Here is a 12,346-nt window from a genome sequence, read left to right as displayed (position 1 = left end):
TTACTGTCATATTTTCTTTTATTATACTCTGAATAGGGATGATATTTAAAGAACAGAGAAAATGACTATACAAAGGAATTATAGAACATTCATTTACATACTGGATACATACTCTTTACAATATCAGAATAGTAAAAATATGAGCTAACAAGTAAGGCATATATGGAGCCCTAACAAGGCCTTTGACACTGAGGATAAATGCAATGTGGCTTTTAACATGGTTACAGCTTAACACTGAAGGATTAAACATTAAACAGGATTGTTTAATGAACAGGTTAGTGGGACTCTGGCTACTGTAAGTGATGAGTGTTATTTTGAACTCACTGCATTTACTCCCAAGGACACTATGGGTGTGCCCAACTAGAGCCCTGGGCAAAATGCTTGGCTTATATTCCTTCTCCTATGTTTCTGAGCACACGGCTTAGGGCACACCTTGGGCATGACCTTGTTCTGGTGAAGGCGCATGTCACACATGAAGGAAGAAAGAAACCTGTCCCTGCCAGCTCCTGGAAGGTTGTAGAAGCCAGCTTCCTATGAGGGAGCCTCTTGCTGGGAGCAAATTCCCTGACATCCTTGACCACTTTTACTTGACTAGACATACCTGGTCTATCAGTTTACAAGGCAAATCTGCGGAGGTTCTTGAATGCATCCCAAGATAACCTCGGTAGGGGGCCCTGCCATCTCTAATTTACTGGCAGGCTGGTACTTATTAGTGGCTACCCGGCCTGATAATTTCTAATGAAGCCCTCCCTCCAGCAGGAAGGTACAGGACCTGGCCTGTGGTCTTTGGGTCACATTTGCATATAAACTATATAAACAGGGGGAGGATATTTCTTGGGGATAGCACAGCTTCAGCTCTCCTTGAGTAGGCTCCAGCTACAGGTGAAAAACTTACAGCAGGAGCCTTTGCGGGCTTCTAGGGAATGCTGGGCCGCTCCGCCCGACAGCCACACTAGTGCCTGTCCGGGAGGGAGGTCTGCAGAGACCAAGGTGAACATTTGGCACAGAAATGAGGCACTTGCATTTGGTGCATTAATAGGAGCTAAAAAGTGGAGTGGTCCACCTCTCTCTCTAACACACGCACACACACACACACACACAGAGATTTGACTGGTCCCAATTCTGCGACAGCTGCATCCTCTGTCCCTCGCTTTAAACAGAGAATCCACCAAGGGTGTTTCAAAGCGCAGTTTGGCAGCCACAGACCACCAGCTGTGAGAGGCGTATGCTGGGCCTGGGCTCTGGAAAGCAGAGAGTGGGAATTTTAGCTGGGGGGGCATGGGGATGAGCAGAGCCTCCACGGAGCACCCTGAGTTCTGGGCACAGGAGACAGTAGCTTCGTTTCAACATGCCTCAGTTCCACCTCTCACTCTGGAGGGTGTTGGGACCACCTGATAGACGAAGGCAGGAGACCCCAGCACCAGCATGAGCGTCTGAGGACCAGCCTGCCTCACTCAGTGGTTGAGGTGATGCAGCAAAGGGTCACGGCTCACACTTCCCACACAGTCCCCCCAGCATGATAACAGCTTCAAAAGGCCACACGTCTCCACGGAGCCATGAGGAGGACACTGAGATTGGCCACAGCGCCCCAGTCTTTCCTCCTACTCGACATTCCCATCGGGAAGGAAGTCCTCCACATCTGCACAAGACAGGCCCAGCACAAAATGGAGGGTTGGCTGCTTGAGGCAAAACTACTTTTTGCAGAAGTATAGGGGTGTGTGGGGAGGACTGTATGGCATCACCCCCAAACCACCTTCTTCAGGGTGCCTGTGGTGTGTCCTACAGAAAGACAAGCCTCTTAGAAATCACAGCTTGGGCGGCGGCAGCATTTGACACGGGTGCAGTATGGCAATGGCAAACATAAATAATCTGGCATAAGTAAAATATAAATTATACAGAAATAGCAATGTTTGCTTCCATCTCCTCGTTTTCCTCTTGGGGTCCTCCTGGGCCCTTCCCAGCCTGGCTGGATTCGATGAGCAGGAGCATAGAGTCCTCCCTACCAGCAGTGCTCCCTGATAGCCTATGTTCTTCCGTGACACCAGACGCTTCCACTGCCCTTGGCTTCCCGTCTCCATCCCACCATTCCCTAGTTCACACCCCAGTTAGGAAGGGCCTGGCCCGGGGAACCCTTCCTAACCATGAGTCCTCTTCTCAGTTCCATCAGAATTTGCTGTGGGCAAGACAAGGAGGGATACAGTTGGACGGAGTGCTTTAGCCGATGGTGTGGTCACTCAGCCCCTGCTAAGCAGGCCGGTGCTCCTCATCTACACAGATGCTGATAGGCCAGAGACTTGGCTACTCTGCCTTTTATATCCCCTCCTTGCATGTCCCTTTCTCATGGGGACCTTGGGTAGGCATATTCTGGGCCAATCTCCGTCCACCCATCATACACCTGGCTGTAGAGAGGGACCAGATGAGAAGTTACTTTCCGGAAAGGCCAATCACGGTGAAATTGTTCTTGTTTTTGAAGAGCTGCCACATTCCCCTCTTGGGCTGAATGTCAGGATTATCAGTTTGGTACAAATGGGGGCCCCCGCTTTACCCCACTGCCATTGCAAGGGCCCTGCGAGGCAGCTGATGGGACTGGGCTATAAGGGGCTGTTAGATCTTCTTAGGGGAGCCGATCATGACCTTTGACACAAAGTTGACAATGGCACTGGCGGGCTGCTCAGGATCATGCTCTGCGAACAGGTGGCACACATTGTCTGTGGCACTGCCCTGCTTCCGGGCCACAAATCCAAAGACTCTGGAAGAGGAAAGTCCAGGTTAGAGCAGCCAGCAACCTGTGGAGTACCATTTGGGACCCCAGGCTCCGCCTCCTTCCCCATGTAGCAACTGCAGGTTGACAAGGGCTACCTAGCCCTACCACTGGCGGCACCTGTCTGTATCCTTGACCTCCAGCTCTTTGGGGCTCCAAGAGGGAGAGGCAAGAGGTGCAGGGATCTTCCTGGCACTGTCCGGAAGAATTCCTGATCTCCCATGGACACATCTCCAGGAATGTTGTCAGAAGCTTCCAGCCCTGTCTAGATCCAGACACTCCCACTCACTGGGGCCAGAGAGGAGCTACCTCAAGGACTCCCTTCAGACAAACTCTGCCCAGTTCAGGAAGTGTTTGCAAAGACTTGAAGCCATTATCTTTTGTTGTTTGGTTTTTCGAAGTAGGGTCTGGCTCTAGTCCAGGCTGACCTGGAAGTCACTATGCAGTCTCAGGGTGGCCTCGAACTCACCGCGATCAGCAACCCTCTTACCCTGCCACCTGAGTGCTGGGATTAAAGGCCTGCACCACCACACCTGGCTTTGAAGCCATTATCTTAATAGGCTTGTAGGAGTCTTAACACAGTAACAATTGTTCTCCAAATGCAAATCATTAGCCATCATCTGTCTTCTGTCTTAGAAGAAAGTTTCAGCTTACCAGCAACATTCTGGTGACCCTATAGAGTCCCACAAACCGAGCAGGTGAAGCTGGTGTTACTCTGCCAGCCAGCAGCCTGGGTAGCTTAAAGGTGGCCTGCTAGCAATGACTAGGTGCACAGACAGGGAGGGACCCTGCAATGGGCACGTAGGGCAGGAGGCCTGTGGTGGACATATGAGGTCAGTATGTACTAACTGCAAAGTAAGTCAACCTGGAGAGTACACAGTTAGCTGTTGGGGCGTGGGGGGGGGGGTTGAGAATGTGGCTTATCAAGTGATGGCAGCGCTTGCAGGACTGGAAAGCAGGCCTCACTGGCGACATCCTGCCCTGCATCTGTGTGGTATACTCTGGGCACAGGCTTCCTCCACGCCCGCACCCAGCTCTGAGGATCCCAGCAGTGCTACATCTCACTCTCCAAAACAGCTCGACAGGGAGCAGTCTGTCTGAGCACACACGGACCAGCGTGCATAGGCCCAGCTTGGTATGGCATGGCCAGCCAATAGCAGCAGACCTGCTAGAAACACAATGAGGGCACACAGCCTCCATCATGAGAACCTTCGCCTTCCCCACCCCCCATTTCTACTTTAAAGCAAGCAATCCATCTCACTGACATAAGTGATCACTGATTCAAGTTTTTTTGTTTTGGTTTTGTTTTTTTGAGGTAGGGTCTTACTCTGGTCCAGGCTGACCTGGAATTAACTCTGTAGTCTCAGGGTGGCCTTGAACTCACGGCGATCCTCCTACCTCTGCCTCCTGAGTGCTGGGATTAAAGGCGTGCGCCACCACGCCCGGCTCAAGTTTTTAAAATAAGTCCCTTCTTTGGAAATCCATAACAAAATTCAGCATTGGACTGTGGATACGTGCACAGAGAATGTAAAGAAATGCTGTCAACTTACTTGGAGGAAGGACCGTCTTTGATCCACCTTGAGAGTAAAAGACAAGAGAGTTGTGTTAATTTCTTTTTCTTTTCTTTTCTTTTCTTTTCTTTTCTTTTTTTTTTTTTTTTTGAGGTAGGGTCTCATTGTAGCCCAGGCTGATCTGGAATTCACTAAGGAGTCTCAGGGTGGCCTCAAACTCACGGCGATCCTCTTACCTCTGCCTCCCGAGTGTTGGGATCAAAGGTGTGCACCACCACGCCCGGCTTGAGAGTTGTGTTAATTTCTTAAATAAGTTTTTAAAAAATATATACACTTCACTTATAAAAATAAAGAAAATTTCTGGGCTGGAGATATGGCTTAGTGGTTAAGACACTTGCCTGAGAAGCCAAAGGACCCAGGTTCAATGGTTCTATTCTCCAGGATCCACATAAGCCAGTTACACAAGGTTGGTGCTCACTTCTAGAGTTTGTTTGCAGTGGCTAGAGGCCCTGGTGCACCCATTCTTTCTCCCTCCCCCTCTGCCTCTTTTCCTTTCACATAAATAAATATTTTTTAAAGTGTTAAAAAAATAAAAAAATAGAAATGAACATTTCTTACTTCCTGTCTTGCGGGTCCAAGGCACAGAAAATCACACTGCTCACAGGGTAATGCCTTCGGAAGAAGAGCCTGTGGGACAGGTGGGGAGAATGAGGTGTTCTTGTTACTGGGTTTTCAGGATGGTGGGTGATATGTGCTGGGCTGCCTCTATATAAACATTCCCCAATACAAACATTTGTGAGGAAGAAAATGTTTGATGCCTTTCCTTATCATGGGAGAAGAAGAGCTAAGTGTGCGTCTGTGAACAGTCAACAAACAATATGACGCTGGGCAGAGGAGGTTTTGTAAGCAGCGAACAAAAGAAGCACTATACAGAGTGAAGATGCTCTGAGGAACTGGGCAGGAGGTAGGGAAAGCGACTGACACAGGGGAGCGGCTCAGGCCTGCTGGCCTTCCAGCCATGCTTTCCTAGGAGGACCTCTGCCTGCCTCCCATCCTTCGTCTCCACACTTGCAAAGAGGGCATTAAGCGAGCAGGCCGGTCACCCCATCACAAGATACTGCCTAGACTGATTTGGTGCTAGGTCTCAGAACAGACCCCATTGATGCTGGTCTCCATGGGCCCACTACTCTTTCTGAGCTACTAAATTCCATAGTAAGTAATTTGGCACAGGCTTGAAAGAAGAAACCAAGCACCAAGGTCTTAAGGAACTTGCCCAGTATCACCTGCTGCTAATGGTGAGCGATGATCCGCAAAGCCAGACTCTGACCAGGTAAAGGGATATGAGTAAAACCTGATCAAACTTGTATCACTCCAAGGCAAGCAATAGAAAGGTCTGTCTTCACCTTCCCTGGCAATTTAGGAAGATGACGACAGTAACCCCACTTGAAGGCGTGGTCTTGAGAAGGTTCTGCAGGGGCGAGGGCCTGCTGGAGGACCACACAGACAGGGCTCAGGCTGGTCTGCGCAGTGTCCTGTGCGCACGTTGGAGGGCAAAGGGCTGCCGCCTCTGCACCACCTCCTTGCTTTCCTCGTTAATCACAGACTGTTTCCTTAACGAATACATATGCTTGCGTCCGTAGTGTCCTGGGCCCTGCGGTCGAAGGCTCCAAAGCAGAACTGTAGGAGATAACGCTGGAGGGACGGGGGAGGGCCGGCCTGCGAGCAAGGTTTCTGCTCACCTGGGGCGCAGCAAGTGTGCTCTGGTATAAGTGATCCAGAAACCTCCAGGGTCAAAGCCCTTCAAGAACAGACTTTCACCAGCATGCAATGCATTAACTACCACTTAGGAAAGTAATGACACTGAAAGAGAAGGCAGTAAGGTTCTGGTCTGTCCTCTTGTTTTTAAAGTAATGACTTAAAGTTGGGCGTGGTGGCACACACCTTTAATCCCAGCACTCAGGAGGCAGAGGTAGGAGGATTGATTGCTATGTTGCTGTGAGTTTGAGGCCAGCCTGAGATACACAATGAATTCCAGGTCAGACTGGGCTACAGCAAGACTCTCAAAAAACCAAAAAAAGAAAAAATAAAAACCAATGAAGTAATGACTTAAAAGAATTTTGCATTTTCAAATGATTATGTTATTTATTGTTTTGGTTTTTTGAGGTAGGGTCTCACTCTAGCTCAGGCTGACCTGGAATTCACTCTGAATTCTCAGGTTGGCCTCAAACTCATGGCGATCTTCCTACTTCTGTTTCCTGAGTGCTGGGATTAAAGGCATGTACCACCATGCCTGGCTTAAAATATTTTTAAAATATAGTTTATTTCCTTATTTGATACAGAGAAAGAGGGGGGGGGAGAGAGAGAGAGAGAGAGCGAGAATGGGCACACCAGGGCCTTCAGCCACTGTAACAAACTCCAGATGCATGCACCTCCTTGTGCATCTGGCTTACGTGGGTCCTGGAGAATCAAACCTGGATCCTTTGGCTTTGCAGGCAAATGCCTTAACCTCTAAACCATCTCTCTAGCCCTAAAGTATTTTTTTTTTTTTTTTGGTTTTTCGAGGTAGGGTCTCACTCTAGTCCAGGCTGACCTGGAATTAACTCTATAGTCTCAGGGTGGCCTTGACTAAAGTATTTTTTTAAATCATTTTATTTCATTTATTTTTTGAGAGAGAAGCAGACAGAGAAAGAATGGGCATGCCAGGATGTCTGGCCTCTGTAAACAAACTCCAGATGCTTGCACCACTTTGGCATCTGGCTTACATGGGTACTGGAGAATTGAAACTAGGTCCTTAGGCTTCTCAGGCAAGTTCCTTAACTGCTAAGCCATCTCTCCAGCCCTATTCTTTTTTTAAGTTAGTTGCTTCTAAGAAAATCCTCCAAGACTAACGGCTCATGCATGTCTTTAGGACCTGCACAATGGTGGAAACAATCAGAACAGAGACTGGATTAGTGACAGCCTTAAGGCCCATGAAGGATTTGTGTGAGTGCCCACTCACATAGAGGGAGCAAGTGGCAGCCAAACAGGCAGGGCACGGTGGGGAGGGGGTCAGCGCCCCCCCCGCAGCACTCACTTCCTCTGATTATCCGTCAGGGTAATGCCTTGGGCGGACACCTTGAAGTGCACCACTGTGGACACGGGGGGAGGCTCTTGGAGCAGGGTCATGCTCAGGGCTTTCTGGACCGCCTGGTGGCCGGTGAGGGACTCCATCTCCACGGAGTTCAAGTACCACACGTTGCAAGCTGTAAGACATCCAGGGGTGGTGTGGGCGGGGGAGAGGTGCACGTTAGCTAGAACTGTTGGGGTCATATGTGCTCTGCCGACACACAGACGGAGGCGGATGTTTCTAGAACAGGGTCAGGAACAAGTCAAGTGTGAGACCCGGGCCAAGCACACTGGAAAGCAGATGTCTGTGGCCCCAGTGCCAACGACATGGACAGCACATAAGCCAAAGACACACCTGCTCCTGAGCGAGACTGAGAAAGGACAAGGTATGGGGTGACCCCCACTGGCTACACAGGGGAGCAGTCTACACATCTAGGTACCTTCCCTGGATTCACAGGGGGGTCAGGATGACAATGGCATTGACATAGATACCCTAAGGACCTTGAGAAGGGACCTGAGAGGAGCGCCTACCTTATGTTCCCCATAACTGCCTTGCTCAGGGGTTGTGGGAAGACGGCTGGCTGCTGCAGTCTGCTTACCTACCTGTCACCCCAGCTCTCCACGCTGACGGGGAGGGCTCAGGATCTGCTCTGTGACCCTCTCCTAGGTTTGAGCACTCATCCTCTTAGCCCCCACCCTGCAGGCGGGGTGGGGTGGAGCTTCGCTTCTCTGATCACCTAATTGGTAGAAAGTCCTGCTCCAGCGTGGTCACTCTACTCACCCGGCGTGATGGCGCACGCCTTTAATCCCAGCACTTGGGAGGCAGAGGTAGGAGGACTGTTGTGAGTTCAAGGTCAGCCTGGGACTAGAGTGAGTGCCAGGTTATCCTGGGTTAGAGTGAGGGAGGGAATTCGAGCCTGGTACTGAGAACCACGTCACAAGTCGATGGCTTGGAAGGCAACAGACCCTAGAAGGAAGCTTCCGCTGCTTTTTGGCTAAAAGGAAAGGTTATTTCCATTAAAAAAATCTTCTAGGGGCTAGAGAGATGTCTTAGTGTTTAAAGCCTTTGCCTGCTAAAGCCAAAGGACCAACATTCGACTCTCCAGGACCCATGTAAGCCAGATGCACAAGGGGGCGCATGGATCTGGAGTTTGAAGTGGCTGGAGGCCCTGGCACACCCATTCTCTCTCTCAAATAAGTAAATAAGATATATATAAAAAAAAACAAAAACCTTCTAAGCTGGGCATGATGGTGCATGCCTTAATCCCAGCACTCAGGAGGCAGAGGTAGAAGGATCTGTGAGTTCGAGGCCACCCTGAGGCTACACAGTGAATTCCAGGTCAGCCTGGGCTAGAGTGAGACCCTACCTTGAAAAACAAAATATTTTAAATGAATATGTTTACATTCTTTGATCCATGCTGTTCTCACTCTCAGAGAACCTGCTGTTTACAGATGTCAGAGAATACTGTGCAGACTCGAGACCCATCAAAATGCCCAGGTCAGAAAGCCTCTCGTAGGATGAGTCATCTCTACACACTGGCCTAGGAAACATGACCAGGATGAGGGAGACGATGTGAGGGCTGTCCTCACTGCTAGCCAGAGAACCACCTAGAGGGAGATGGCAGTAGATGCCAAGGGCACTCAAAATCTATTAAAGCAGAAAATAAGAGTTTGATAAGCTCACCATGAAAGGAGACTTGTAACACCTCGCCAAGGCCCAGGGAACACTACAGAAGATGGGCAGAAAGGATGTAAGACATGAGGGGGGAGGGTGTGCTGCATTCCACCCCCACAGTCTGCGTGGTGCATTCAGGACCTCACAGTGGTTACCAACACCCCCCTCGGAACGGGGGCAGCAGAAAGGGGACAAGAGAGGGTACTATGGGAATATGATCAATTTTCAGTATGTTCATATATAAAGTTTCCAATAAAAATTAAAGATAATGAGCTGGGTGTGGTGACACATGCCTTTAATCCCAGCACTCGGGAAGCAGAGGTAGGAGGATCGCCATGAGTTTGAGGCCAGCCTGAGACTCCACAGTGAATTCTAGGTCAGCCTGGGATAGTGAGACCCTACCTTAAAAAAACAAACAAAAAAAACTGAAGATAAAATAATTAAAAATCAAGTAGACCCAGGTGTAATGGCACACACCTTTAATCCCAGCACTTGGGAGGTAGAGGTATGAGGATTGCTATGAGTTTGAGGCCACCCTGAGACTACAGAGTGAGTTCCAGGTCAGCCTGAGCTACATGGAGACCCTACCTTGAAAAACCAAAAAAAAAAAAAACAAAAAAAAAAAAAAAACCCAACCCCCCCCCCCAAAAAAAAACCCAAGTAGAAAGCATGGTTTTCAGTATTAAAAGTTTAGACACTAGGGCTGGAGAGATTGCTTAGTGGTTAAGCGCTTGCCTGTGAAACTTAAGGACCCGGGTTCGAGGCTTGATTCTCCAGGACCCACGTTAGCCACATGCACGGGGGGGACACACGTGTCTGGAGTTCGTTTCCAGTGGCTGGAGGCCCTGGCGCACCCATTCTCTCTCTCTCTTTCTGTCTCTGTCACTCTCAAATAAATAAATATGAACAAAAAATTAAAAAAAAAATAGTTTAGGCACCAGGTAAATGAATAACCATGAGAGGTGAACCAAAAAAATGGAACATTATAAGACCATAAACATTATATTATGTTTTTAAAACTGATGAGTATAAAGTAGAAAAGTAAATGTAAAAGAACTGTACATGTGACGTGATTCCAAATGGGGGAGGTCATAGGAACAATCTGGTTGAAGTCCTGAGTTGTCTCTGGTGGGTGGGGATAACTTCCTTTCTTCCCAATATGAAAAACTGCATGGGATACAGGCTTAGGAGTCACTGGGTTCTCCATCCTTTTCTGCATTCCCCCCCTTCAACCTAAATGAACATGTATGACTTTTATAAAGAAATTATGCCTGCAGAGTTAAATTAAAAAAATAAAGCCATGATATTTGCAGGAAAGTAGACGTCTGGGAAAACAGGGTTTCTTTTCAGGACTAGACTGCACTTCCCTGCAAGAGGGAAAAACTAAGAACTGAGGTTCAAAACGCAAAGAGAACTTGTTTAGAGATCGGAACAAAGTCCTAAGGGCTTTAGTACTAAAGGATTAAACCAGATAGAATTACAAGTATATTCCTCTCCTTGCAAACTGCTTAATTTCTTTCTTAAAAAATATTTTATTTACGTATCTGAGAGAGAGAGAGAGAGAGAAAGAAGGAGGTAGGGAGAGAGAGAGAGAGAGAGAGAGAGAGAGAGAGGGAGAGGGAGAGGGAGAGGGAGAGAATGGGCATACCATGACTTCCAGCCATTACAAATGAACTCCGGATGCTTGTGCATCTGGCTTACATGGGTCCTGGGGAAGCAAACCTGTGTCCTTTGGTTTTGCAGGCAAACACCTTAATCGCCAAGCCATCTTGCCAGCCAAAACTGCTTAATTTCTATGTCTTGGCTTCTGCTGCCAATGAGGAAATGGGACATGATGTTCTCAAAGCACTTTAGCAGGTCCCATAGTCTAGGGTGGAATTCAAGTCTAGGAAAAAGAATACTTGTAGTGATCAGAGATCGAAACAATTCTGATGTCTTGGTAGAATGTCTGAGTTTATTCTGAACAACCATAGTCAATCATCAGACCAAGCAATTGAAGGGTGGTTGCTGAGGTGAACTCCACCCCCCCCCAAAGATCCCAGCACCCACATAAATCCAGACAGAGCCATGTGTGCCCGCTTCCCAGTGTGCAGGGTGCGGAGAAGAGGACTGATCACTGGGCTTCGGGTCAGCTCGTCTAAACGCAGAGCAGTGAGCTGCACTATCTCCTGGCTTCTACATGGGACACACACACACACACACACACACACACACACACACAACACCTACACAAAACACACCAACAAAAAATAAAAAAGAAGTTAATATGTAAAAGCCAACAACTCCCTGATATAAACAGCAATGACCACGTAAAACTTGAATTAAAGATTTGGCAGCGTCTCAAACTACTTAGTTGTAAAGTTAACAAACTATGCATAAGATGTATATGAAAAAAAGACCACTAAAGAAAGAGATCAAAGCACTAAACAAATGGAGCCCATGCACAGAAAGATGAAATGCTGTTAAGACCCTAGCTCTTCCCAATTCATCTGCAGATTTAATGCACTTTCAATAAGAATCTTAGCAGGTAATTGTGTGGAGTTTGGCAGAAATGATTCTGAAGTATATAGAAAAAGCAAAAGACTCAAACTGAGAAGCCGGGTTGACACTTGAAGACCTACAAAGCTACTGCAGTCAGGATAATGTGGTGATGGTGGAAGAATAGACGAGTGTCAATGGAGCAGGTTATCCACTTTTAAAGTAAGAATCCACCTAGGCTGCATACGCTATGAAAGTTAATTCAAAACGGACTTCTGGGTAAGACAGTGGATTAGAAACCTCACCAGTGGGAGAAACCAATAAAAACAGTACACAAAGCTGAGTGTGGTGGCACATGCCTTTAATCCCAGCACTCAGAGGCAGAGGTCGGAGGATCACTGTGAGTTTGAAGCCACCCTGAGACTACATGGTGAATTCCAGGTCAGCCTGGGATATAGTGAAACACTACTTTGAAAAATCAAAATAAATAAATAAATAAATAAATATATTTAAAAAAGTACACAATATTTTTTTTTCCTGAAAGAGACAAGATCTGTCAACAAACTTATTAAACCAGGTGATCTCTGCAGGGAAGCAGGCGGGAGCAAATTGCAAGAGCAAATGGTCAATCAGTGTGCTGAACCAAGCTGCCTAGCTGGTTACAGGGGAGACTGCTGGTAAGTGCTCCCCACCAGCACTGTAAGAGAGGAGAAACTGACGAAACTGGCTAAGGTCAGTGGAACCACCCGGGGTTAAAAAACCTCCCCTTGCCTGCAGACCAGCACTGGGACAACGAGAAGCAACAGAAGCCAATGA

General features: G+C 47.9%; 1 protein-coding gene across 1 annotated transcript in view; it reads right to left on the bottom strand.

Moving 5' to 3' along the window:
* Tns3 (tensin 3) overlaps window positions 1-12,346 on the bottom strand; it is a 249,025-nt gene continuing 236,679 nt past the window's right edge. Inside the window, exons 26-29 of the mRNA XM_045136218.1 lie at window positions 7,346-7,514; window positions 4,891-4,959; window positions 4,312-4,338; window positions 1-2,749 (exon numbers count right to left, since the gene is read on the bottom strand). Coding sequence (XP_044992153.1) covers window positions 2,605-2,749; window positions 4,312-4,338; window positions 4,891-4,959; window positions 7,346-7,514 — 410 coding nt within the window. The 3' untranslated portion in view covers window positions 1-2,604. The remainder of the gene's footprint in view (window positions 2,750-4,311; window positions 4,339-4,890; window positions 4,960-7,345; window positions 7,515-12,346) is intronic.

This window comes from Jaculus jaculus, chromosome 16, assembly GCF_020740685.1.
Source record: "Jaculus jaculus isolate mJacJac1 chromosome 16, mJacJac1.mat.Y.cur, whole genome shotgun sequence".
Taxonomy (NCBI): Eukaryota; Metazoa; Chordata; class Mammalia; order Rodentia; family Dipodidae; genus Jaculus; species Jaculus jaculus.
The sequence above is the reverse complement of the archived record's forward strand: the minus strand, read 5'-3'. Positions and strand labels throughout refer to the sequence as shown.